This window comes from Fusarium musae, chromosome 2, assembly GCF_019915245.1.
Source record: "Fusarium musae strain F31 chromosome 2, whole genome shotgun sequence".
NCBI lineage: Eukaryota > Fungi > Ascomycota > Sordariomycetes > Hypocreales > Nectriaceae > Fusarium > Fusarium musae.
In genome coordinates this window covers 2645131-2671875 of record NC_058388.1, presented here as the reverse complement: position 1 = coordinate 2671875, position 26745 = coordinate 2645131, and the positions used below count along the sequence as shown (strand labels likewise).

Sequence of the window (26745 nt, the reverse complement as noted above, 5' to 3'; positions counted from 1 at the left end):
TATCTCGATACTGGTGTATTTCACAATCAAACACCCTCCTCCCCCTTGGCGCTGGCAAAGAATGGACAACGTCCACCGTGTGACGGATCCTCCAAGCCTATTAGGTCGACAAAAGACGACTGGCTATGGCAGATCGGGAGCTCTGCATCTATTGTTGGTGTTTGATTTGAAATGCACGTTTGGCTAGTGCGACAAATGATGAAGGTGTCATGCCTCAGGGGTACACCGTTGTGGCTTACACAATAAGGGACCTCTGGATAATAATGCGAGGTAGAGAAGTCCGGGGGGTCGGCCATCCTACATTGTCTGTTGGCTGTTGACGGCGAGGGCGTGTGAGATCTGCTTGTGGTGATCAACATGATGGGACATGTAGATTTGTTGCTGCTGGGCTGAAAGTCTTACGCCTCAAAATCTTTAGACTAGTTTGTTTCTCTATCTAGGCGCTTCTATCGAAAGGCTTTGCTGTGCTTCATATAGGTCCTGATACGAGCCATGGTGGCATCGTCGTCACCGTCGCCGTCGAGGACCATGTCATTGTCGCTTTCGTCATAGTACATGCTGTCAAACTCTTCGTCGTCTGATGCATTTCCATTCCGATAGCCATAAGGATGGCGTCCGTATTCATCATCTGACTCTACCTCGTCTTCTGGATAGTCAGCTGTGTAGTAGTTCTCGGCTAGCAAGTTTGCTTTGTTAGTCTTGGTTCTCAGTTCTTCACGCTCGGTGGGTTTGCCCGAGACTAGCCAGTAGGCTTACCATTCTCATCCTCGTCATCTTCGTCCAGGTCCTCGTCTTCATCACGATCAGGGCCGTAAAATAGGTTGCTCTCCTCTTTTCCATCAAGAACCAACACGCCAACGTCGGTTGGTGCCACATCGACAGTCATGGCATGTGCAGGGATGCGGACGTATTCCTCAATGACCCAATCGTCGTCGTCCTCCGCCTCACTCTCACCCATATTCATGCTGACATCGTTTGGCTCCGATGTGCTTGCAGCCACTTCTGGGTGACGCTCCTGGTATCTCTTAGCTGGAGCTTTAGGCTTGAATCTGGCTACTCTTTGCTTTTCCTGTTCCATATCTTCGAGATTAGCCCCAATCTCTTTCATAACCCAGTCGTTCATGTCAGCAGTTATCTTTGATAAATCTTGCTTGTGTGGACTCATAATGGAAGTTGGGAGAGGCGACCGTGTGTTGGGGCCAGGAAGAGGAGAGTTCTGTCTGCTCCTCGCTGCTGGCTTTTTAAGTCGTCGCTCCTGCTGTGGTGGCTCCTCTGGAGGCCGCAGTTCGGACGAGGCATCCGAAGACATCGTTATGTCTTGACTTGGTTGCAATTTCGGTACTGTCATAGATGCCTGGATGGTCTTCATAACCTGAGAGGCTCGTTGACTGGCTTTTGCACGACTTCGTTCGACAAAGACAGCAGGTCCGTAGCGTGCTCGCTTATTTAGGCCAGCACCTGATGGTTGCGCTGCATTAGAGGCCATCATCATCTTCCTCGATATGTGAAAGCGTCGTGGTTCGGTGCCCTGGGAGGGTTCGACTGATTTGGTGTCCGTTATAGGGGCGGCATCATCAGGGTCGACGCTCTTCTGTATTGGTGGTGCATTATCGCTTGGTCCCGAGACATGAATGACTGGCTTGGCATCACGAAGAGACGGTGATGGGTTCTCTATCGTTGGGGACTGAGGGCCGGGGTGCCTCCTTTGATAGACCCATTTGCTATCACTTCGATGGCGTTTTGCGCCCTCGTCAAACTCTGGATCGAGTTAGATTGTGCAATAGTGAGCGCGCAGTGGAATAAGGCGTACGTAGAAAGGTCACAGGAGATTCATCGTCACGCTTGCGCTTTACGCGGATGAGTTGAGGTGGAATCGACATATTGCTGGGTATATGTTTTGAGTGATTCGACGAGATGAATGAAATGCGACACAAGAAAAAAGGCCAGTCTGCTGATGATGGAGTCTAGATGTACAACAGATGGAGCAGAAAAGATAAGGTTGAGTAGTTCTTATGCGACTAAAATGAAGGTTGTATTAGAGAAGGGTTCTTTGAATGCGCAGGTTGCGTGAGTAGGTAAGCATGCATGTGAGAGGTTGTGTTTTCGCCGTGAACGATGAGGTCAGAAGCTGGCAACGGTAGGTAATTTCCATTCTCAATTTTTCATCCCCCTCCATGCCGTAAGGTAAGGCAGTGTAGGTTAAAGGTGGGGCTACTCAGTGGGAAGAGCCGCCGAAAGAGCCTCCTGGGAAGTGGGGCCATCCTCGTTTTAGCGTCTGCGTCAGCGGAGAGAGTTATCCTCCATGGCAATCTGTGGGGGTTGGTGGTTGAGCTTCATTCAGTCATTGAAGTGAAGTGAGCCGCCTTAAGCTGAGAAATGCATAATAAAGAGGTTGCAAACCAGAAACAAATATAGCAGTGCCTTGGTAACACAATTGGTAATCAGGTACCTATACGAAGTACTAGATACTTAGGTAGATACACCGTCTTATCACATTCCCCGTCTGATCTCTAAAATGAAATGACTGCTCTTGAATTGGCTTTGGATAGTGCAAGGTTGAGTTGGGTACCTTAGGTAGTGGGGTTGGCGGATAAAGAATCTCGTGATGCCTACTCGGGCAGGCAGGCAGGCAAGCAAGGAAGCAAGCAAGCAAGCAGCACACAAATATTTTGAGAACTGGAGGTCCAGACCAGCGTGATGGCTTCAAGTCCTGAACGCCAATCGCTTGGGCTGTTTACAGCAGAGGAAGACAGAGACATGCTCATAAAACTCGCTTCGACACCTTGAAAACGGTTGGAATGCGGGGGCGCACGGTTCACCGTAGTCTACCCACAAGCGCATAGGTAAGGTACACCTACCTTAAGTCTCACAACCTAAGTGCTGGGGCATCGTATGTACGGACTGATTATGTATTCGCAACCCACGGGTAGTTGCTGATTTCTTCCCTGCTCCCGTTGATTGACGTGCATGAACTCAAAAAGGGATCTTTTTGCCAGTGATATAATGCAAAAGAGTCAAATCGGATCAAGAGATCAACTGCGATATAACCAATTGCCAAGGAGACGGAGAGGTATCTCGTTGCCCGTGCATCGAATCGGCGGCTATGAAATATAAAACGAGGCACCAAAGCTGATTGGTAAACTACAAGATTAGTAAAGACCTGTCGTCACTGTAGATCGTGATCAACCCCGGATTACAGCGTAGTAGCCTTCGACTAGGTCGGCACCAAGCTTGGTACTGAGTTGAGCAAAGGGTTATGGATTACTGAACGCCTTTTAGTTACGGTAGAACATACGAGAGTGAGTTTCTTATGTACATGGATGAGATCCAGTCACTAGCCACTTCTTTGATTACGAATTACAGTTCTCTGCCCCCTCATCTCTCGCCCATTGAGCTTAATGACGTCTACCCAGCACATCCATGTTCTAGGGGGTACCTAATAAGTATCCTCGCCCGGTGTACGTAGGTTCCATAAGGTACCTACCTAGTAGTAATACTACTGAGACCAGTACCTCAACTAAAAGTGACTTGGAAAAGTCAATGCAAACTCACGTGTTTATGTATTAGGCCACAACGGCAGACTCCAACGTCTTATTCCGTTACTCTCCCTTGTCTTCTTGTCCTTGAGATTGGTCCCTCGACTGTCAATTAATAGGTGCCTTGCTCCTCACAAAGTCCAAAGGCATCGATCGACCTCAAAGCTCCAGCTCCAGCTCCAGGTTGGTGTTGCATTTGACCTTCGGCTGTCGTCATCCCGCCTCCTCCCTCCCTTCTCCTCCACACTCATGTCTTCACCCAACTTCCATTATTAGCCTTTCTGACTTTCTTTCTTTCGTCATTCTATACCTCACCTCACCTCACCTTAACCTAGGTAGTTTCCCTCATTTTTCTCACGTGTCGCGCTTTTTCGACCTACTGTCAATGCGTTGTGATCCTGTTATATCGATCTCTGGATCATAACCCTGTGTCGACAGAGGTACGAACATCCATCCAATCCATCCCTGTCCGTCGTTCGATTCTCGCGCGCTCCGAAATCAGAGCATCGATGCCAACTCAGTGACCTTTTTAGAAACCTGCGATTTGCTTTACTCACGCCTTTGCCTCATCGTTTAACTTTTCATCCGCGTATGCATTTTGACCACGCTTCTGTCCCGGCTGCGAATTACTTACTGTATCAGTGCACTTTCGGCTCAACCTGCTGCCCACAATGTCCTCCAAAATGCCATGTACAATTACCTACAAGAAGCCTGGGACTTCACCTCCTGTCTTCCTTGCAGGCTCCTTTACTGACCCACAATGGCAACTTCAAGAGATGGAATATACTATTGACCAAAACGGAGACCATGCTTTTGAGTCCGAGGTTATGCTGGAACCCGATCGGGATTACCAGTTCAAGCTCTGCATAGGTCATGACAACTGGGCTCTAGCCGAGAACTATCCTACCGGTGAGTTCAGAGCCGTTCCCTATCCCGATCTGCTCCCTGATATTTTGTTCCTAAGCAACCGATGATTCCGGAAATCAGAACAATGTTATACGTGCACCTGAAAAGCCAGCTGAAGAGCAGATCGCACCAGCCGGCGTCGATACGCCAGCGATCAGTCTGAACCCTGCCAGTCAGCTCCCTTCAATATCTATAGAAGCAGAATCAGTCGGCGAGAACGCGGAAGATTTCAAGGTTCCATTACTTGCACACGAGTCCCCAGGTAAAGACGTCGAAGAAGAAACCGAGGACAGCGAGATACCGTTGTTGGCGCATGAAACTCTAGGCAATGAGTCCAAGGAGGAAGCAGAAGTAGAGGCATTCAAGGCACCTCTTTTGGCGCACGAAACGCTCGGAAACGATGTGAAGGAGGACTCTGAGGAAATGAAAATGCCACTGTTTGCACACGAGTGCCTTAGTGCTTATGATTTTGAAGAAGAGCCAGACTCGACTCCGATCGCAGTCAATAGCCTAGGCCAAAGTTCAAGGGTCAAACCGAAGCACAGCGAATCTTCCGACATTGACGTCAACGACCCTACACTAGAAACCTTCCCTTCCGATCGCGGCTCAATCCTTGATGCCATTCGGACAATTCAGACTCACCTTGGAGAAGACCACACCCATCTCGAGGACATTCCTCTGTCACCTCGTGTAATCTCATCTAGAAGGACCAGTCTGGATTCTAACGATGACTTGTGTCTGTCGCCCACGTCTTTAAGTCCCACAGTCACCAGGAGACGAGACAGCAGACCTTCTCATAGTTTCGGGCGAACTCGTTCCTTAGTATCTCTAGGCTCGATCGAAGAGGAGCCCAAGCCTGCTTCAAGCAAGCAATCCGCAGGCCCCGCCGTTGTATCGCTACCGAATCCCAACTCCAAGAGCAAGCCGGTCGGGCAAAAGTCACCCCCTAGCGAGGAAGATGAAGCTGTCGTAATGAAGACCCCAGAGGTAAAACCCAGTACGAGAGCCGATGGCGAGTCAGCATCTCAAGTTGAAAGTTATGAGGCCCAGAATACCCAACACGATAAGGCCTCCAGCGCCACCACGGCTGCAGATACCCCGGCGGCTGCGATCTCCCAAGCGATCGACAGCCCATCTACGGATACCGATACGCCATCGATCGGTAAATCTGTGCGAAATGAATCGTCCAGAACCCCCGAGTCCGAAGCAGCTCAATCCTCAAAAGAGCCACAACCAACAGCAGATCCAATTATCGGCAAAGATATCATGAAAACGGCGGCTTCAGGGGATCCTTCTAAAGCACCGCCGCGTGGCAGTGTTGTGCCTTTGTGAGTACCTACTTGACATGCCGGAAAGAATGCTTCTTAACAATGATGCCTCAGAATCATTACAGCGGGAGCCCTCGCTGTCGCCCTTGGGATAGGGTGGTGGCAGGCGGCCGACCACTAGGAGTAGTAACCCTCTAACATTGATTCTGGCTTTGGGCTTGATTGGGTAGTTTTCATAATAAAGGATAGGAAGGTCATCGACGATGCAGGGATAAACAGCAACTGTACGTGTACGAACCGAGGAGGATTGATAACATAACAGGGCCATGAGCAATGGACAGTAGAAACCTATACGAGCCCTAGGAGCCACTAGGAAGCATTTCTATTTTGTCGATGCGAATATTAAACCAATGAGCACGATTTGTTATGTACTTATTGTATGTTGTCTTCGTATTGTATCCGGAGTATGAGGTGAGATAGGTAATTAAGTACCTGAACCTACCTACCTAGGTAGTAGGGAGCATGCGGGGTGTCTATCTGCATCGGCGAAAAAGACTCCGAGGTCCGACTTCAACTGAAAAAAAAAAAAAGAAAACTCAACCATTGATCAGTATCATATTGTCACCAAGAATAATTCTGCAACACAGTTGTTTTCATCGCATGACACCGGCAATTATGCAGCGCATAGCAACGAGCTCGGTTTGCTCGGTTTGTATCCGTTTATCTCGGCCGACTACAGCTGCACGTCCATCTCTACAAACATGCATTAGCCAGCGCCTGTCTTCGCAGCATTTCAAACCTCGCCCCTCGCGCATGGTTCTCTCAGATCGAGTTGATCGACCGCCTCCGTCTCGCGACGACCGGCGCCAACGGCGTGAAGCCCCAGGTCCATTTGGAGGAATGAACAAGAAATATGCCAATATTGATCCTGGCCGGAGAGCCAGACCGCATCGTGGGATAGGAGGAAAAGATGGCAATGGAGGAAAGGCAAGAGAGAGGGAAAACAGGAGAGGAGAGCCAAGAGACGGAGACGACCGAAAGGCGCTCAAGATGCAGAGGGCCCTGGCTACAGTCTCGTACGGAAAGCGAACAGTGATGAAGGAAAGCATGACCGACTACGAGACGTTCGATAACTTTGATCTCATCCCCTCCCTTCAAGTCGCCGTCAATGAAGAGCTCTTTAAGGGCATGACAGATATCAAGCCAACCCCTGTGCAGCGACTAGCGATACCCGCTTTGCTAGGACAAAGAAGCCCAGACGACTTGAAAAGGCCAACAGAAGAGATGAGGTCGTTCTTATTAGCGGCAGAGACTGGTTCCGGGAAGACTTTGGCCTATCTGTTGCCGGCTATCGATGCTCTCAAGACTGCCGAAGCAGAGGACCCTGAGCTAAAGGCCTACCGTGAACGGTGGGAATTAGAGAAGCAACGACAACTGGAGGGCCATTCCAAGGGCAAGCCATTTGACGAGCCACATCCTACCATGGCTCGCCCCAAGGTTGTCGTCCTTGTGCCCACGGCGGAACTTGCGCACCAGGTCACAAAAGTATCCAAAGCTCTATCACACGTGGCCAAGTTCAAGACAGAACTCCTCTCTTCGGATTTGAAACCCCAGCAGATCCAGCGTAACCTCTACGGACCCAGGGGAGTTGATGTCATCGTCTCGACGCCTCATCTTCTCGCATCGATTGCCGATTCAGATCCCAATATACTTTCCCGCGTATCTCATCTAATCGTCGACGAGGCAGACTCTCTTTTCGACCGAAGTTTTGCTCCAGTCACCACCAGTATTGTCGAACGAGCGCTACCTTCCATGAAACAGTTTGTCTGTTGTTCAGCCACGATTCCCCGCAAACTCAACAACTTCCTCGCCACCAACTACCCCAAGATGGTCCGAATCACCACACCCAACCTCCACGCTATCCCTCGACGTGTCCAGTTAGGCGTTGTTGACGTTTCCCGGGAACCCTACCGCAACAGGAAGGATCTCGCTTGTGCCGATGCTATATACTCCATCGGCCGTGAGTCTGCCAGTCACGAGGGACCAGTAAAGGGCGAGGTTGATGTTCGCCGCATAATGGTTTTCGTCAACGAGCGGGAAAAGACCGAGGAATTGGCGAACTACCTCAGAGAGAAGGGAATCAATGCCGAGGCTCTCCACAGGGATACACCTGAGAAGCGCCACGGCGAAGTTCTGGAGACTTTTACTTCTCCCGCGCCTCTTAGAATCCCAACCCCGTCAATTGCCTCCAAGGCTCGATCACTGGCCAACGTGAGAGTCCTGGTCGTTACAGACTTGGCCTCCAGGGGTATTGATACCCTTGCAGTCCGTCATGTGATTCTATACGATGTTCCTCATACAACCATTGACTTTATCCACCGACTTGGTCGTGCCGGACGAATGGGTCGACGTGGTCGTGGCATTGTGCTTGTTGGTAACGACGACAGAAAGGATGTTGTCGCAGAGGTCAAGAACAGCATGTTCAGAGGACAGGCCCTGATTTAAACATCGCTATGCTGTTTCATTTTATGCATCTTGTACAATGAATGGAGTAATTGGATGAATATGTAAGATTACAAGGTTATTGGGTTGGATTGAGTGTATCTACATACCTACATGTGTCAAGATTTTTATGAATATCTCAATAGACGAAATTTACAATATCTAAGCATTTGATGATTTATGTACCTAAGGTAAGTACCTACCTAATAAGATCACGAAAATCGCGAATCTGTCGTACATCATCTGAATAATGCAGTTCAATTTAAGAGGTAAGCGGCTCTAACTACCAAACCATACTGATCGTCAAGCTTCTGTGGGGTCAATGCGCTAGGTTGTTGTTTGGTGGCCTGGGCCATTGGACCTCAGAACCTGTATGTACGGAGCAGGTACTATATCCACTACTACGGAGTACTGTAGGTACTAGGTACCTCCTAAGGGAAGGCAAGGTAATGGAGTCGCTCCCGCTAGGTACGTACCTTCAGTGTCGCGTCGCGTTTCTTTGGCGTGTTTCTCTTCCCCATTCGCACAATATCATCATCATAAGGTAGGTTGGTTATTCGCATACTCTCATCCCACCCAAAACCCGACCCCCGGAATTTGTCTCGAGAAGCTCTTGTCCAAAGTCGCAAACAGTATCTCAATTACCACTTCTATTGAAAAACCTGCTTGCGACACATATTCCAGATCTGTCACCTCAATGCCTCGAGCTAAACGCGCGCGTCGTGCACCCGCACAATCTGCCAAGTCTCATGCACGATCACCTTCACCCGATGCAAGTGACAACCAAGTTCCCCGACCGACCCAGTCTCCCGAGAGAGGCCGTAGGAGGACGACACGATCTTCAGGTGCTTATTCAAATACCGTCAACGAGCAAGATGTTCTCGCGGCAAATCGGCGTCGCGACGCAGCGCTAGACAGGCTAGCCAACGAGGATCCTACTTCTACAGCCAGTAACAATGTTGAGGATGGAGATTCTGGAAGCTCAGTTGAAGCTGGAAGACGAGTGACAGCTACGCCGACTCGAAGAAGGGACACGACTGGACTAGATTTGGCGGATAGCGTGTTTGGCGATCTCGACGATAGTTTTGGGCTCGAGGGCGACGATACCCGACTAGGACTGCGCTCAGCTGATGCATCCTCTCTCAACTTGAGCAACTTCGGGCGCAGACCACGCCAATCCAGCATTATTGGGCGCAACGACCCTCCCATTAGGCCCAGTAGCCGTGGCGGCAACACACCTAGTATCAGCTCGACACTTCACTTTGGTGCCTTCAAGCGGCGGGCACGAGAGCCGAGCATTCTTGGAACTGCACGAAAGCCTCGACCGGAAGAAAATGCCGCAGGACAGGAACCGGGTTCAGCGAGCGAAGACGAGGACGATTTTATGCCTGAAGCCGAGTCGACACCTCTGAACAGCCGACGGCGTACAAAGCCCGAGACCAAGCTGGAGATCGAGGTTCCTGTCTCTCCAGAAGTCTCTGCAGGACCGAAGCACAGGAAAAGAAAGAGTGAAGATGCATTACCAAGTAGCGATCGGCCTGACAAGATGTCGCGAATTGAGAGAGATGCGGGCGAGGAATCCGAGGAAGATGCGGGACCTGCACCCCAGGTGATTTCTGATGATGCAAGCGATTCTTCACTGTCAGATCTCGATTCTCCCCTAGGACCATCTCCGGTACTTCTGGATAGGCCTGTTACTCCCATCAATAACGAGGAGCTCATGGCTCTACCTGCCAGTAGTGATTCAGAAGACGTGAACTGGCCTGATATTCATACCTTGGCTAAGCGGCGCCGAAGACCTTCCGCCACAACACCTATTCGCACTGATAACTTTTCAGATGTCTCTTCACCTCCTTCTCTAACACACTCTCCCAATTATGCAGAGGCATCGAAGTCCCGTGGTCGGGCTACAACTCGACGTCAGCAACCATCACCAAAGATAACAACTGCCGACTTGACGAGTCTACTTCCGAAGCGCCATTACAAGAAGCAGCGGGATCCACTAGGACTGGAAAGCGACGACGAGCATGACACATCCGGTATCGGGGAGGACGAGGATGAGCTATCGTATCTTGACGGCCGGGCTGCGCGCCGAAGACGAGGCGGACGCTCGACTAGCCGCGGAGGCGCAAGGCGACCAGGTTCGCGAGCCGGGCGCCCAACGCAGGCTCTTAAGCCCAGACAACCAACCTCTGACAAGCAAACGGGTCGCAATGCACAGACTTACTCGCGTCGGTCATCGGACAAGGAGAATGAAAATGATGCTGGTAGTGATGAAGACGAGGATGAGCACGAAACCAGTCGTTTCCAGCCACTCCCAGACGATACTTTTGAGAACAGAAGTGGTGAGAACGCAAGCACTCCATCAGCTGATGAGCTTAAGCAAGCAGCAAGGAAGTTCAAAGAGGTTGACCGGTGGGAACTTGACTTTGAAGAGGTTACGCAGAGTTCGTCTCCACTTGCGCGATGAAGCACAAACGAAGCGAAGCCAAGGAAAGCACAAGGAATGAGATGAGGGCGATAAGTAATATGCAAGGGAAAGGGCCGAGTCGTTTAGCGGGTTGGAGTAACTGTTTTCGAGCAAACCCTTGGGAGTTACACAAAGGCAGTTCGCTGGGCCAGGGTATTTCATGAATGTTTCTGAATGATGTCTGTTTCGGGCTCGCATTTCATTGTACAGTGGGGAGGGCAAGAATGGATGTCATCTCATAGTTGGGTCAAAAGGCGAAGTGGTCTGCAGCGGGTGTCCAAAGAGGACTCTGATGGCTTATTATAACCAGACAACTAAATCATTGATTTGCGAGTTTCATCCCGCTCCTTACACATTGTGTAATGTGTGATATGCCTCAACTCCAGAAACGCCGTTACTTGATGTTCATCTTTTCCTGTCCTGATTTGTTTTCATGCACTTGGGCTGACAGCTTCTGCCCGATGCTCTACAAGCGGCAGCAGTGGAGCTAGGACGTTGGGATCTCTCAGTGCGATTGTAATGTCGTCTGGGAGTCTTCCAGACATGAGAAGTTTCTGCAGGGCCTAAGTCAGTATTGCATCATGGAAGACTGAGGCCAAACCGTTTCCATGAATCTACTCACCCTCTTGACGTTCTCGTAGGTCTCTTCTTGCGCCGAGTATTCGCGAATAACCTCGTCAGTCTCAAAATCGACATAAACCCTGGTGTCACGTATCCGCAGGACAACATTATCCAGGCGCATGAACAACCGACACAGCAAAAGCATGCGCTTCTCGTGTACTCGGACTTTGACGCTGAAAATGGATATGCCGTTGTCGTCCAGCTCACTCTCATACAGCATAACTTCGTCAAAGAACAGGATGGGGTCTCGACGCTTCAGGAGCTCAATAGGGATCACCTTGTCGGTAGGCGCAAACTGCAAAGCCGAGGCTTCGATACTACCGGTATATGTCGTCGAGTAGCTCCAGTCGTAGGGCTTCACAACTTCCTTTATACCCTGTGTGGTGCCTTCTCGGGTGCTCTCCCAGTCTCGGGCATATGCAACCTTGAGCATGTGGCGATCTGTCTTGTCGACGGCGTCAAGGGCATCTGGAGTGTTGAAGTTCAGGGACCAGCCTGAAGGCACATGTTCAATTCCGACGACGTTTTCGCCAAATATCATCTCGGGCATCGGAATGCCAATCTTTTCGGTGAGTGCGTCGATTGTACCGGCTTTGGAGATGGGTAGCTTGCGGGTCGAGATGCGGAATCTGCTTTGCGAGTGTGTCGTTGTGGCCGAGGCGAGCGCCTGTGGCTTAGGGAACGGTTCGTTCGGATCTGAGATATGGTTGGGCTGCATATTTTTGGGGGGTTGGGTTCGTCTTGATGATTCCAATTTTGAAAAGACGGAGGTAGAGATGTCAGAATCAAGAGCTGGCTGGGTCGTAAATACGGATTGGAAGCTACCTATGGATGGATGTTAGTCAATGGTGGGGTTGGTGGGGTAGGAGGGGTAACAGCTAGGACAAGGTAAGGTACTAATCTAGGTACCTCCCGTAGTAGTCTGCTACATAATCCAAACGATTATATCTTAATCCTTATTATATTATCAAAGTTTATAAAGCTTAATATTATATATGTATAATATTAAACTAGCTAAGTAAAAGAAAATTGCCTTAATAAGAAATAAACCAGCTAACAGTTTAGCAGAATAGGTAGGCATGGGGAGAAAATGGGGAGTTTGACGTGTTCTACTAGTAGTGCTTGATTTCTTTTTTTCAACATGATTAATGTTTTGCTTTTACCGTCAGCGATCCTTGTCTCCAGTCAGTCAATTGATTGCGTCCGATAAGAGTCTGACTCAAGACAATAGACACAAGCTCAATCAATCCAGGAATCCGTTCAATCTCAGTGTGACTCTTATTGCGCATCTGTGGCATCCGCGCTAGGCCGCATACGCGATAACTTTTAGCCGGTATCGGCTGCTCCCCACCAATTTTCTCGACATTTAACAACAACTCCCACCCTTGACCTCGATAACGAAAGCAACGAACGAACACAAGACCAATCGCAAAGATCTCATCATGGCAGAGAACAAGGCAGACGCTCCAGCAGCTAACATGCTCTGGGGAGGCCGGTTCACAGGTTCGAATGCCCCGGAAAGCAAGCTTCGAAATACTGTATACTGACTACATGGTGTTGCAGGTGCAATTGATCCTCTCATGTATAAGTACAATGCCTCCATCAACTACGACAAGGCTCTTTATAAGGAGGACATCCTTGGATCGATCGCTTTTGCCCGTGCCAACTCGAAGGCTGGCATTATTAGCCAAGATGACTTCCAGGCGATTGAGCGTGGTTTGCTCCAGGTGATGGAGGAATGGAAGCAAGGAACTTTCACCATCATGCCAAACGACGAAGATGTGAGACGCTACTTGATTTTACTCGATATTTAGAAGCTAACATAATGGGCCAGATCCACACCGCAAATGAACGTCGCCTAGGAGAGGTTATCGGCAAGGATATCGCGGGTAGGCTGCACACGGGGCGCAGTCGCAATGAGCAGGTTGTCTGCGATATGCGCATGTGGCTACGCGATCGAATCCGCGAAATCGACACTCAACTTGTCGCATTTCTCAAGGTCATTATCGCGCGCGCCGAGTCTGAGATGTAAGTCCAGCCCCATCTCCGACCGGAATCACCGCCTTACTGACTGGCAACCGCAGCGACTACATCATGCCAGGATACACCCATCTTCAGCGCGCCCAACCCGTCAGGTATATCAGCACGCCCTTCCATTTCACTCCCAAATACTCATGTTGTTTATTAATTCAGGTGGGCCCAATGGCTGATGGCGCATGCCGCTTCGTTCAAGCAAGATCTCGAGCGACTCCGCCAAGTTTTCGAAAGAGTCAACCTCAGTCCACTTGGCTGCGGCGCTCTGGCTGGCAACCCCTTTGGAATTGATCGAGACTCAATAGCTCAGGAGCTCGGTTTTAGCGGAATCACCTTAAACTCTATGAACACGAGCGCTGAAAGGGATTTTATTCTCGACTTCCTAATCTTCACGAGCGTTTTCACCAGCCACATCAGCAGGTGGGCTGAGGACCTCATTATTTACTCATCCTCTGAGTTCTCTTTCCTTCGACTGGCGGACGCATACAGTACGGGTAGTTCTCTAATGCCAAACAAACATAACCCCGATAGTTGCGAGCTTTTGCGCGGCAAGTCAGGGCGTTCTTTCGGTCAAATGGCAGGATTGATGATGGTGAGTCTTGATATGTTTGCCCGCGTTTGCAACCAAGAGCGTATGGAGAGCAGCTACTAACACTTGGCAGACTATGAAAGGCCTGCCATATTGCTACAATAAGGATGCCCAGGAGGGATGGGAACCTATGCTCGATGCAGTTGAGACTGTGTCCGATAGTCTTGGCATAGCTAACGGGGTTATCTCCACACTGAAGGTGCGACCTGAGCGGATGCAGGCTGCTCTAGATAAGACGATGCTAGCGACGGATGTTGCGGAGTGGCTGGTGAGGAATGGATGTCCGTTCAGAGAAGCTCACCACATCTCTGGACGTGTTGTTGCGCTGTCTGAAAACTCTGGGGTTTCGATGGACAAGCTGACACTGGAGCAACTGCAAGCTATTGATCCACGGTTCACAGCGGGCATTGCGGAGGCATTCGAGTACGAGACGAGCGTCGAGGCGAAATCGTCTAAAGGCGGTACGAGTCGGTCAGCCGTGCTGGAGCAGATCCAGGTCGTTAAGGCTATGTTAGATTAGTGGTCTGATAGCCTGTCGCAAGATGAGTGCGTCCGTAGTAAGGGAATCTGGCACACACATCACGAATGACATGACATGGTTCATGCTGTGGAAGCAAATATGATTCAAGAGCGTGGAATGGGGAAAAGACACGACGCTGTTAAGAGAAACTGCAACAGGAAAACCGCCGGCCCAACCGGACAAAGGAGTAGTCTTGGTCTTGGATTGATAAATGGAAAGTCTTCAATGCAGCTTCCTTTGAAAATGAGTTACGGAGAGACGGCAGTCAACACGCCGACATGCTGCCAATATGAAGCCAATTGCAACAAGCATCGCACCGACAAGCATCGTAATAGGAATCACAGCTACGAACTAGGCAAAACCCACCGACCGCAAGGGATACGGAGTCGTAGAGCTTGAGAGGCTCTCCCCAAAGAGTACTATTCAGTGATTTGACTCTTTGGGAGACTTTTGGACAGTTCTCTATGTTGAACAGCTGCAACCTTGTCAGTATATATAAGCCTCAAATAGAGATACAATTTCCAGTAATCTCAGGTAGTGAACCGTGAATGGGAATTGGACAAAGCAAGTGAAAGTTCTGTGATTAGATACTTGCCAGCAGACTGATAAAGGATATCCAAATCCTAATGCCACCACTGCCTTGATTACGATTTACAACGGGAAGAGCTGACCTACCTATCAAGCAGCACACGTAAAAATCTGAAGTGTAACTAACTGCCTTAACATTGGCTAGGAACACCTGGTAATGTACCTACGTAAATCATGATACGCACATCAAACTCTGTGGTTCATTCCAAGGCAAGCAGTCTGCTGCCCTTTACAACCAGTGAGAATCGCCCCCTTCATATCAGATATATGACAACCACAGCCTTACAGAAACCAGAACCACTTTCAATTGCTTCTGTGGTTACCATTATGAAATGCATTGTACAGGTCTACAGGACGCCCATATCGACACTCGATAGTGCACCAAGTCTGAGACCAACTGTTCCACACACATACACCATCGAAAAGAACTCAATCAGTATTTTATTTCATGCACTGGACTACAAGAGAGGTTTCAACAGACGAGTTGAGGTTCGGGTCGAGAACTATCCAGCCACTGATAGACTTACACGCCAAGAGACCGGTTCACCCCCGACTACTTATACAATATAAGATTGAAGCACACGGAGACAAGATGGTTCTCACTACCGTTTACTGGAGCCTTGCTTCGTCAGATCACTCTTCCTCGTCGACCACTTCCGTCCGTTGGCCCGTCACTGTAATCACACGAAGCCCGTGTTCGTCTTTCTCTCAAAGCGCTTCCGAGCTCCTCCGGGCTAGATCCCTCTCCAAGTGGCTTTCGTTTGCCAGAGATGTCGGCTTCTACAAGGATAGGCACAATCTATTCCACAGCTTGAAAGACAATAAAGCTCGCATGCAACAAGTCAAAGACCATAATCACTGTCTAAATACCCACGAATGCTATAGCGTCAGTTGCAAACCTTGCATGTTACGGTATCTGGATGAGTACGCATCTCAGGCGAGCATAGACTATCTAACAGATCCAACAACAAAAGTCAAAGATGTGTCTCAAAGACCAGACAGCACTGATCTGGGCACATCCAACAGCCTGTCACACAATGCCATTACTGAGGGTTTCAGGACTCTTAGGCAAGTCCTTTGCGACAAGTATAGGCAAGGCACTAGCCAGCTTCTTGATCGGGAGGCTACGAGACATATTGGCTAACGGAGTATGTGTTAGGGTGCTAAGTTGTATGAAAATAGCATGTCTTCATTTTCTTTCTTTGGCTCGAATGCGCTATGTGGACGCCTGACCAGGCATCATGACCTCTTTTTGCAATGATAAATCGTTCCGGGGATTCAGCTGACGTTTAGTCTGAGGAACGCTGTCCGAAGGCTGAACAAGCTAACAGGGCTATAACTAGATCCGTGGGTTTCACTTTCAGTCTTTATACTCTATTCTGGTGTATATTCTCATGTTTATAATATAAGTCGTCTCAGACCTACCTTATCCAAGCTGCTGAGCAACCTTGGTAGGTAATGTTAGTAACGTGCTAAGTCACTTTCTTGTGAATTGGACTACCTGAACTGCCAACATCTATCTATCTGAAGAGAAACCAACACAATCCTAACAACTAGACAGCTATTAAAAATACAGACTTTACATATATGCTAATGCAAAATTTCCTATTGCTATTTGAGTAATGCCGCAATGACGTTTAGGTATTTTCACAGCCATTGTCTAACAGCCAAGTCAGCCTAGGTACAGTCCGCAGGGGTTACAAATGTTATTACAGGTACTTAGATTAGTCATTCTCAGTAGCCAATCTATACTAATCACTCCAGTATTATCTCTATCTATATATAAGAATAATTACCTTTTATTGGTCTTCTTTAATTCTGTTATAGCAAAAATACCTATTTAAATCGCGGAAATGCACATTTGTAACCCCTGCGGACTGTACCTTACCTAAGTACCTACCTAGTAGTCAAGGGTCCCAGGTACTAATCCATTTAAATGAAACCTCCCGTCTACGGATGTCCACTCCGCCTCCAGTCGCCGACTGATAAGAATCCTTATCATTTTTGCTCCATCAACTTTTTTTCGTTTGCGAAGCCAAGCCATCCCGCCATTGAACAACATCAACAACACCATCAATTACCATATCCTAACGATAAAATGCGCCCTCTCACAGAAAAGGAGACCCAGACTCTGTTCGAGAAACTGGCAAATTACACTGGCGGCTCCCTCAAGAACCTGATCGCACCCCTCGACGACTCCCCGAACCCTGATCGCTATGTCTTCCGCCTAGTCCGCGATCGTGTCTTTTACGTTCGTCTCTCGATCGCCAACCTGGCTACCTCTATTGCGCGTGATAAGCTCCTCTCTCTAGGAACTTGTCTTGGTATGTCTTTGCATTGATGTATGTCGCAATATTCTCTAGCTAACCTTCAAATTTTACAGGCAAATTCACAAAGTCTGGCAAGTTCCGCCTGCACATCACAGCCCTTCCCATCATCGCCGAGCACGCCCGCTACAAGATTTGGGTTAAGGAAAACGGAACCATGCCCTTCCTATACGGCAGCAACATCGTCAAGGCGCATGTCGGTCGTTGGTCAGAGGACTGCCCCGAACACCAAGGAGTTGTTGTCTACAGCATGAACGATACACCGCTCGGATTTGGTGTCACTGCCCGCAGTACTGCCGAGGCCCGAAGATTGGATCCCACCGGTGTCACTTGTTTCAGACAGGCCGACTGTGGAGAGTACCTCCGTGACGAAGACAACTTGTTTGCGACGGGGTAGAGAGCAGTATGGTTTACTTCGTCTGGCGTTGGGGCTATTTTAATCATTCATTCTTTGGCGTTGAGAGTGAGGAGGGAAAAGAAACTTGTGGCCAAGTCAACCATGCTTGGGTTATTTGGTAGATTGGTAGATATCATCATCGTCATCGTCATCAAAGCGCTGTATATGTTGAAATGTATTCGCTTAACCCCATTTTGTCCATTTTCGAAGCCATCTCTTTGCCTGCCTATTCCATTACCGCACCGTTTATCTCTCGAGCTGGACTCACTGGCCTGCTGTCTCTCTTAAAGAAACCGACATGCTGTCTGTGAGCGACATACTCACTATCAGCATAGCCAAGGATCTTCTCAATCTCAACGCTCTGCTTGCCCTTGATCCGCGCGATCTCAGCGGCGGCATAGTTGACCAGAGCTCGGCCGACTTCTTCAGGAGTGCCCTCCCACATTTTGCCATCAGGCCCAGGGGTTGATCGCCGCTTGACTGCCACGAGACGCACCACCTCCTGTTGGGCAAAGTTGCCCTCGACATCAATGACGCCAACCGGAAGCAGACCCGCCTTGCCAACAAGAGCCTTGTAAGCGCCTGAGTCGATGTAGAGGGTGCCGTGGGGATGAGGAGTGTGAAGCAGCCAAAAATGACGGTCCCTGATGGGATCGTTGGCGGGGATGAAGCGAGTGTGTAAGGGGGGCCAAGGGGCGCCATTTAAGTTGGAGAGCGTCAGAGCTGATGCCGATCGTGACAAGCCTTCAGCACGCTCATCTGGACTGGGGGGAGTGTTCCCTTTTTGTATTGACTGTAGATACTGCACAATGTTGAGCACGTTTCCCGGGTTAGAAGACCTCGTAATGACAGTCGTGACTCCAGCGGAAGTGCCCAGCCTAGCAGCAATAATCTTGGTGCTCATGCCTCCTGTTCCAAGGGACGAACCAGCACTGGATACTGCTTGAGAGTTAGTTTCCGGTGAGACAAGCCCGCGACTGAAGATGAAATTTACCGTCAGCCTGTAGTGCAGCGATGTCTTCGACCACCTCGATAGGCTTAGCATCCGGGTTGGTTCTGGGGTTCTTGTCATAGAGACAGTCAACATCCGTCATCAAGAACAGCATATCAGCGTGTATCATAGCGGCAGTGATGGCGGAGAGAGTATCATTGTCGCCGAACTTAATTTCGGAAACGGCAAGAGTGTCGTTTTCGTTAACAATGGGGATTACGCCTTGTTCCAAAAGGGCATGGAAGGTGTTTTGGGCGTTGAAGTATCTCGTTCGCTGCGACACATATTTTTTTTTAGCTCAGTGTTGGAGATTCAAGACAGAAGAGTTGGACACACGTCTGCAATATCGTTTCGTGTAAGGAGGATCTGAGCAATTGGCTGCCTGAGGTGGGTGAACAAACTATCCCAGAGACTCATGAGGCGGCATTGACCGATCGCTGCAAGAGCCTATAGACGTTGACGTTAGTCACTTGATTACAGATGGTCAATAGAGACATTCGGTTCCAACCTGTAGCTGTGCGAGATGCTTAGGTCGCTTCTCGACGTCCATACGCCGGAGACCAACACCAATAGCGCCGGACGAAACAATGACCACCCTGTGACCATCTTTGCGAAGCTTCACAGCCGTATCAACAATGAGAGTCAGAATCGGAAGAAGTGGTTCGTGGGTCTTCTCATCGACAATGGAGCTTGTTCCTATGATGAAGGCCGAGTGTTAGTGGATGATGAGCCAAGCTTGGTGTTGAGCCGTAAAGTAAACTTACCAAGCTTGATGACGATGGTCAGAGACTTTGTCCCATTGCCTCTCATGACTGCGAGGTTTAAAGAAAAGGAGAAAAAAGTCAGTTTAATGCCGCTTTTTGGGGGTATGATGCAACGCCTGTAAGAAAGACTGGCAGTTTCACATGGGTGTCTCTACACACTGCACATGTAAAGAAGCGTATGAGGTAGGGAGGTAGTGTATATATATATATATATGGAACAAGTTCAACAAGACAGACTTGACTCTTCTTCCACAACACAAATCAAAAGAAGGACGGATCGATGAAGCAAAGAGAAGAGGGATTGAGAGAAATGCTTACATTGAAACATGCTTTCACTCGTCATTTTTCTCATGCGCCCTTGTCGCTCTCTCTGAGTGTGGAACCGAGGGTTGAACAGGATAGGTAGGATGGGATGGTATGAGATGGGATGTGAGTGGGAGTGTCAGGATGTTTGGAGCTGGAGCTGGGCAAACGTTGGGCGAGAGTCGAATTGATTGGACTGTGCTCCTGCGCCCTTGTTGAAGAGTTCCCAGACCCCGATGTCGCCCGGGAAAACATCACGAATAGGGTCATTTGTTCGGAAAACTGGTCCAATCAGCCTCTTCACCGCCTGGCCGAATCGGGCTGTCGGCGTGCGTGGCAGAATTTACACTCACGGTACGGTACGGATACAGTGGAGGAAGGCTCCTGGAGTAACCTAAAAGCTAAGGCCAGGCCAGCTAAATTAAAGCCTCCACTGCCTTGTGAGAAGAAGCCGCCCAGGTCAAGAGAGATCGATCACCTTGAGATTCTGAGTCTTACGCCGAATGCCGAATTCACTCGCCGAAGCCACAACATACTAATTCGGGCTCAGTTGACATAGGGAATTATTACATACACGCGCCTTTGCAGAATGTCATCTGACTCTACACCTCCCCCAGGTGTCCCCGCTGGAACGCCAAGTGCTTCAAATGCAGAAATCAAGAACGACCCTGCAAAAACAGGGTTTTCTCCAGAGATCTCATGGTGGATGAACTACTTCAAGATGCTCTCGGGCCAAATGACACCCGAGGGAAAATTCTTCTTCCGAGAGTACACAACGGAAATCGAGGAAGAAAAAGACTGCAAAGCTTGTGAGAGAGACCGCGACTGGCTCTTTACCTATTCACCCGTCGTTCGCTTCATGTCCGACAAGATTCAGGCCCTCAATGGACGAATAGACCCTTCCAATGTTCACTGCCGTCGCTGTCCCTCCTCTCTGAGGGCTGATGGCTCTGTCAATTGGCAATCTGGTGGTTTCAGCCCCAATCATGGCATCCTCATATGTGCCAACCACATCAAGAACCGAAAGCATCTCGAGGATACGCTTGCGCATGAGATGGTGCATGCCTGGGACTACGTTCGGTGGAAGAATGTCGACTTTATGGGCCAAAAAGACTTGAAGCACGCCGCATGCACAGAGGTGGGTTAAGGAAGCAAGCCGATTAATTTCCTTACAAACAAGCACGCTAACTCATGTCAAGATCCGAGCTTCAATGCTTAGTGGCGAGTGCAGATGGACAAAAGAGGCTTTTGTTCGGGGGAATTGGAGACTGACCCAGCAATTCCAAAATTGCGTCCGCAGAAGAGCCATTGATTCTGTCACGGCCAGATCCACGTGCAAGGACGACGTCCAAGCAACCAAAGTTGTCAACCAGGTTTGGGATTCTTGCTTTGCCGACACGCGGCCATTCGACGAGGTTTATCGATAATTGATTGCTAGCAGTCTGCCCTTCATATGGAAATGTGTACGATATCTAAGACGGGCGAGAGGCGCCTATAATGAAATGTATGATGCCCTTCTGCTGCGTACCACAATACTCTCAATGATACCCTTCCAACACGTTGGAGCAAATTCTTGTGTTCGTTTTAATGATTGTTGGAATGACGCCGCCACAAAAGAAAATCCCGTACTCCAAATGATGCAAACGGCCAGGTTCCGTCCTCGATATTAGAAAATCAGTCAATCAGCTGCCGATGAACGCCTTTCAACCGTTATCCATTCATGCTATTTGTCGTTATATCATTATTGCGCCTTCTCGCGGTTAGATGCACGCTCACCCTTGACGCAATGCTTGATGATCCAGGGGTGTTGCTGAATCTGCTCAAGAGGAATTCGCTTCTCAGGATCCAACACCAAGAGCTTCATCCATGTCAGTATGGCGATACAGAAATCTTTCGGGCTGGCTGCATACCTTCTTGATGAGGTCAGTAGCCTCAGGACTGACCCATGAAGGAATTGACATATCAGCACGAGCAATCCTTCGTTGAGTCATCACTGGCGTATCCTCGAAGGGCGCTTCACCCACGAGGAACTCATACGTCAGAACGCCCAAACTCCACAGGTCGACCTTCTCGTTGTAAAAGTTGTCAGAGGTGCCTGGCTTGATCATCTCAGGAGGGAGGTAGTCAAGAGTACCACACATGGTCTTCCTTCGGTTGTTGGGAGCGTGCACGCTCCATCCGAAATCCGAGATTTTGATCTCACCATGGATACCAACCAAAATGTTCTCAGGCTTGATATCCCGATGGATGACATGCTTTCGATGCAGATAGCGCAATGCCGATGCCATCTGGGCGATGTACTGGGCTGCCTTCCACTCGGGGAACCGGCTCTCTTTTCGGAGGTGCTTGTATAGTTCACCCTTGCCAGCGAATTCGAGAATCAAGAATACTCGCTTGCTATCGTGGAAGTGGCCGTAGAGCTGAAGGATGTTGGGGTGTCTCAGGTTGCTTTGAATCTCGATCTCTCGGCGAACCTGCTTCTCAACACGGCCTGCTTGCAATTCATTCTTGTGGAGGACCTTGAGGGCGCAGATGAAGCCTGTTGTTCTCTCTCGAGCAAGGTATACTCGCCCAAACTTGCCCTTGCCCAGAGGTCGGCCAATCTCGAACATACCGAGGTGGAACTGCTTAGGGACGCTGATTTGCTCTGGCAGTGTGACTGATTTTCGTTCATCTTGAGCTTCATTCGACGTCCTTGAAGAAGATGGAAGTGCTTTTCTTGTAGGAGATGGAGGCGCGTTATTGACTTTTCGTTGAGCAGCCTGGGATGGCAGCATCACAGCAGCGTTGGTATTGCTGCTTTGCGACTGGAGGGCGACTTTGAAGAGGTTGGGCCGAGAGGCTCCATGTATACTTTGTGATGTGGTAGATGAGACCATAGTCTACCTATGTCAGTGATCAAACCATGATGGAGCGGTCACAGCAAACACACACGCATACCTTTGTCTTGCTGTAGAGCTTGGAGCCGTCGCCAAGGGGATCATTCTCATCGTTGACGGACATGCGCTCGAAGCGCGCCTCAATTGTACGGGTAGCCATTATTGAGAACAAGGGCGGGATGAACTGTTGATGTTAGTGAAAGACGAACGAAGAGATGATGAAGGACGATCGAGGTTTGCCTTTTTGAACTGTTCCGATGCGGTCAGTCAGGTCGCTCGCTGGCTGGGGTTAGAAACCGGCTAGTATAAACATATGGTTGCCGAGCAACTGATGCTGGGGGCGGCTAGAAATCTGGGGCGAGCTTGAGATCGGACCACCACAGAAGCTGAAGGTTGTTACACAGTTGCCTATTTTACCTTGTGAAATGTTCCTATCATGCATTTACTAAAATGCATTGAGACAAGACGTTGACCGGGCTGGTTTCTTCAGTCGTTGCCTCGCTCGTCGTCAATGCAGCGGCTGAGCTGGCAAGTTTGAAGAGGGCCATATATCTAGGTACCTAAGGTATGTAAAGCTTGAGTCAGTGCTAACTTCGCCTTCCATTCAGATAACATGGGACGAAATTTTAGTTAGACAGACGCCTTTCTTCCTCTATCTCTTCCTCCCTCTCACTTTTTTTTTTTTTTTTTTTTTTTTTTTTTTTTTTTTTTTTTTCTTTTTTCTTTTAGAGAGAGAGATGATGAATGTGAAGACAATCGGTGTATATCGTAAGGAGATATCTGTGAGTTTGTCTTGAGATTGAGACGGCTTATGCTCTAAGGGGGCATATCACCACATACTCAACAAGCAGCACAGCTTGTTACCATGAATGGTATCCTTATCAGAGCCAATCGCTTCATCCAGTACTAAGGCGATTGATTGTTTTAATCGATTTCATTCAAGGAAAAAAAGGCTTTCAACGCAAAATTCATACAATGTCATGATTCTCATGATCAAGCCGTGTCCCGGCACGTGCTGAGCATTGTGACAAACAGTACCTTAGAATGGTACCCGACCTTAGTATTTACTCCGTGAATGGTAGAAATGGTATAACTAGTACGTGGATGTGGTGGGGGGGGTCAAATAACACCCGACGATACCAGCCAGATTTATCCTCCCAAAATTGCTGCGAGTCTTACCAGTAGTACATACCTGTTACACCCACGATAGCAGAACTCCCTCATTAGGGTCTTTAACCGCCAAATTGTCGAATCAGCGCCCAGCAGATGCCAGAGAAACTCACAAAATTCCCCCACCACCCACAGCTACCTACCTACCTGTCCATCCATTACCTCCACTGTAGGTACCAAACAGCAAGACCGAGTCTCTGGTCTGACCTAATAGCAGCCATTTTAGGCCACCTACAGAGTTGTCTTTTGTGACTCACGCCCTCCTCTGTCTCTTTACCTGACGACTTTCACAATCAGGGTGGATGAAGCCAATTCGTCCCGTATCACTATCTCCAGCCTCACTGCCAACGACAGTAAAGAAAAACTTTTCCGTAGCTTTTCCTTTATCAAGGCAACTTTGTCTGTCACGTTCTGGTTCCAGGTTCCGGTTTGCGGCCTGTGCAAAACCACCCCGCACTGTCGTAGACTCCCGCACTTTTGCGACCTCACGACCCCTCAACGCCTTTCAACTGCAAACGTCGCAGAAGCGCAAAAAGGACAAGATGACTTCCGCCGCGACGACTCTCAAGGGCCAGCCCCTCGACAAGGCTGTCCTCGAATCCATTCTCCGACGCCGCATGTTTTACACCCCGTCCTTCGAAATCTACGGCGGTGTTGGTGGTTTGTTCGACTATGGCCCTCCTGGCTGCGCACTGCAGGCCAGTGTTATTGATATCTGGCGCAAGCATTTCATCCTCGAGGAGGATATGCTCGAGGTTGACTGCACTGTTCTGACCCCTCACGAGGTCCTCAAGACCAGTGGCCATGTTGACAAGTTCGCCGACTGGATGTGCAAGGACCCCAAGAACGGCGAGATTCTTCGAGCCGACCATTTTGTCGAAGCCATTCTCGAGGCCCGGCTAAACGGCGACAAGGAGGCCCGTGGCCAGAAGGTGGAGGACAAGGAGGAGGACCCCAAGAAGAAGAAGAAAAAGACAAAGACTGAAGCTGTGAAACTCGACGACGCCGTCGTCAAGGAGTACGAGGAGGTTCTCGCCAGAATCGACAACTACGGTGGCCCAGAGCTTGGCGAGCTCATCAAGAAGTACGATCTCAGAAACCCCGCCACTGGTGTTCAGCCCGCGGAGCCTGTCTCCTTCAACCTCATGTTCCAAACCTCCATTGGTCCCAGCAGCAACTACCCTGGCTACCTCCGCCCCGAGACTGCCCAGGGCCAGTTCCTGAACTTTGCCAAGCTCCTCGAGTTCAACCAATCTCAGATGCCTTTCGCCTCTGCCTCTATTGGCAAGTCATACCGTAACGAGATTTCCCCTCGTGCCGGCCTTCTACGAGTGCGTGAGTTCCTTATGGCTGAGATTGAGCATTTCGTCGATCCTGAGGGTGGAAAGAAGCACCACCGATTCCATGAGGTCGAAGATGTTGAGCTTGTCCTCCTTGACCGTGATACACAGCTGAGTGGCAAGACTACGACCAGAACTCTCAAGATCGGTCAGGCTGTCAAGGATGGTCTTGTTGACAACGAGACTCTGGGCTACTTTCTTGCCCGAATTCACTTGTTTTTGGAAAAGATTGGTGTGGATCTGACCAAGCTGCGGTTCCGTCAGCACATGGCCAACGAGATGGCTCATTATGCCACCGACTGCTGGGATGCTGAACTCTTCACTAGCTCCGGTTGGATCGAGTGTGTCGGCTGTGCTGACCGAAGTGCCTACGACTTGAGTGTTCACGCCAAAAAGACCGGCGCCCCTCTGGTTGTCCGCGAGCAGCGCGAGACTCCTCTTGTCATTGAGGAGTGGCAAATCGACATCGAGCGGAAGAAGTTTGGTCCACAGTTCAAGAAGGATGCCAAGACTGTCGAAACTGCTCTCTTGGCTACATCACAAGAACAGCGAGAAAAGCTGGCCAAGGATTTGAGCGACAACGGCAGCATCACTCTCGAAGTCGCTGGTGTTGGCGACGGCAAGGTCCAGGTTAACAAGGACTCCATTGCCATCAAGTTCCGCAAGAGGGTCGAGAACACGCGCGAGTTTGTGCCCAATGTTATCGAGCCCTCGTTCGGTATTGGTCGTATTCTCTATTCCTTAATGGAGCACAGCTTCTGGACTCGTGGCACCGAGGGCGGCGACGAAGCCCGTGGTGTAAGAACAAACCCCCTGAATATGCATGATGAAATACTAACAGTTAAAAGGTTCTATCTTTCCCTCCCACTGTGGCCCCTACCAAGGTTTTGCTTGTTCCCCTCTCCTCCAACACCCAGTTCAAGCCTCTCCTCAAGCAGCTATCCCAACGTCTCCGCAGTGCTGGTATCTCCAGCCGCGTGGACGACTCTTCTGCCAGCATTGGTAAGCGATACAGCCGAAACGATGAGCTCGGCACTCCTCTCGGCATTACCATCGATTTCCAGACAGTTCAAGACGGCACTGTTACCTTGCGAGATCGTGACAGCACCAGCCAAGTCCGAGCGGAGCAGGAGAAGATCATTGATGCTATCAAGTCACTTGTGAATGGCAGTAAGACCTGGTCTCAGATTGAGAATGAGCTCCCCAAGTTTGAGGGCCAGGAGGTTGAGGTTGCTCAACGATAGAGTAGAAAAGGTTAGAAGAAATGTAACATAGATGCCGTAGTGGCTGAAGATTTATCAAAATGGTGAATGTCAAGGCAGAAGGTGGAATTCGTCAAGTTGAGTCTACGAGTCACGAGACAAAACACTGGCACGAAGTTGAAGGGCTCAGCAATGAGTGTCTTGAAGTTGTGAAACAATTGGTGTCATTGACAAGCCCGCTGTAGGCTGAGTATACGAATTCTCCCTTGGTTCATTTGGCTTATCTTAAAGACTAAAACATTTTATTCTGATCCTGAATGCAAAACTGGAGAGGCTGA

General features: G+C 49.4%; 12 protein-coding genes across 12 annotated transcripts; 8 read left to right on the top strand and 4 right to left on the bottom strand.

The window, feature by feature from the left end:
- Positions 1–446: 446 nt before the first annotated feature.
- J7337_002737 (uncharacterized protein) lies at positions 447–1880 on the bottom strand (the record flags this gene model as incomplete). Its single annotated transcript, XM_044820464.1, is given in 3 exon segments — positions 447–739; positions 757–1758; positions 1811–1880. 3 exon segments carry the CDS (start codon positions 1878–1880, stop codon positions 447–449), a joined length of 1365 nt encoding a protein of 454 aa, XP_044684764.1.
- A 2339-nt stretch (positions 1881–4219) lies between these two features.
- J7337_002736 (uncharacterized protein) lies at positions 4220–5774 on the top strand (the record flags this gene model as incomplete). Its single annotated transcript, XM_044820463.1, has 2 exons — positions 4220–4445; positions 4501–5774. The coding sequence occupies 2 exons, from the start codon at positions 4220–4222 to the stop codon at positions 5772–5774; spliced, it is 1500 nt and encodes a 499-aa protein (XP_044684763.1).
- Positions 5775–6523: 749 nt separating this feature from the next.
- Positions 6524–8215, top strand: MRH4 (RNA helicase; the record flags this gene model as incomplete). Its single annotated transcript, XM_044820462.1, has 1 exon — positions 6524–8215. One exon carries the CDS (start codon positions 6524–6526, stop codon positions 8213–8215), a length of 1692 nt encoding a protein of 563 aa, XP_044684762.1.
- A 694-nt stretch (positions 8216–8909) lies between these two features.
- Positions 8910–10682, top strand: J7337_002734 (uncharacterized protein; the record flags this gene model as incomplete). The annotated part of the gene is made up of 1 exon (XM_044820461.1): positions 8910–10682. The coding sequence occupies one exon, from the start codon at positions 8910–8912 to the stop codon at positions 10680–10682; it is 1773 nt and encodes a 590-aa protein (XP_044684761.1).
- A 431-nt stretch (positions 10683–11113) lies between these two features.
- On the bottom strand, positions 11114–12021 carry J7337_002733 (uncharacterized protein; the record flags this gene model as incomplete). Its single annotated transcript, XM_044820460.1, has 2 exons — positions 11114–11245; positions 11305–12021. 2 exons carry the CDS (start codon positions 12019–12021, stop codon positions 11114–11116), a joined length of 849 nt encoding a protein of 282 aa, XP_044684760.1.
- Positions 12022–12745: 724 nt separating this feature from the next.
- Positions 12746–13117, top strand: J7337_002732 (uncharacterized protein; the record flags this gene model as incomplete). Its single annotated transcript, XM_044820459.1, has 2 exons — positions 12746–12806; positions 12867–13117. 2 exons carry the CDS (start codon positions 12746–12748, stop codon positions 13115–13117), a joined length of 312 nt encoding a protein of 103 aa, XP_044684759.1.
- An 11-nt stretch (positions 13118–13128) lies between these two features.
- On the top strand, positions 13129–14446 carry J7337_002731 (uncharacterized protein; the record flags this gene model as incomplete). Its single annotated transcript, XM_044820458.1, has 3 exons — positions 13129–13331; positions 13497–13929; positions 14000–14446. The coding sequence occupies 3 exons, from the start codon at positions 13129–13131 to the stop codon at positions 14444–14446; spliced, it is 1083 nt and encodes a 360-aa protein (XP_044684758.1).
- Positions 14447–17132: 2686 nt separating this feature from the next.
- Positions 17133–17758, top strand: NIP7 (ribosome biosynthesis protein nip7; the record flags this gene model as incomplete). Its single annotated transcript, XM_044820457.1, has 2 exons — positions 17133–17358; positions 17418–17758. The coding sequence occupies 2 exons, from the start codon at positions 17133–17135 to the stop codon at positions 17756–17758; spliced, it is 567 nt and encodes a 188-aa protein (XP_044684757.1).
- A 226-nt stretch (positions 17759–17984) lies between these two features.
- On the bottom strand, positions 17985–19559 carry J7337_002729 (uncharacterized protein; the record flags this gene model as incomplete). Its single annotated transcript, XM_044820456.1, has 5 exons — positions 17985–18697; positions 18753–19023; positions 19086–19196; positions 19258–19445; positions 19514–19559. The coding sequence occupies 5 exons, from the start codon at positions 19557–19559 to the stop codon at positions 17985–17987; spliced, it is 1329 nt and encodes a 442-aa protein (XP_044684756.1).
- An 846-nt stretch (positions 19560–20405) lies between these two features.
- On the top strand, positions 20406–20963 carry ATP23 (Mitochondrial inner membrane protease atp23; the record flags this gene model as incomplete). The annotated part of the gene is made up of 1 exon (XM_044820455.1): positions 20406–20963. One exon carries the CDS (start codon positions 20406–20408, stop codon positions 20961–20963), a length of 558 nt encoding a protein of 185 aa, XP_044684755.1.
- A 594-nt stretch (positions 20964–21557) lies between these two features.
- Positions 21558–22855, bottom strand: ARK1 (Serine/threonine-protein kinase ark1; the record flags this gene model as incomplete). Its single annotated transcript, XM_044820454.1, has 3 exons — positions 21558–21674; positions 21727–22698; positions 22757–22855. The coding sequence occupies 3 exons, from the start codon at positions 22853–22855 to the stop codon at positions 21558–21560; spliced, it is 1188 nt and encodes a 395-aa protein (XP_044684754.1).
- Positions 22856–24407: 1552 nt separating this feature from the next.
- On the top strand, positions 24408–26449 carry GRS1 (Glycine--tRNA ligase 1, mitochondrial; the record flags this gene model as incomplete). The annotated part of the gene is made up of 2 exons (XM_044820453.1): positions 24408–26003; positions 26054–26449. The coding sequence occupies 2 exons, from the start codon at positions 24408–24410 to the stop codon at positions 26447–26449; spliced, it is 1992 nt and encodes a 663-aa protein (XP_044684753.1).
- Between the last annotated feature and the right edge of the window lie 296 nt (positions 26450–26745).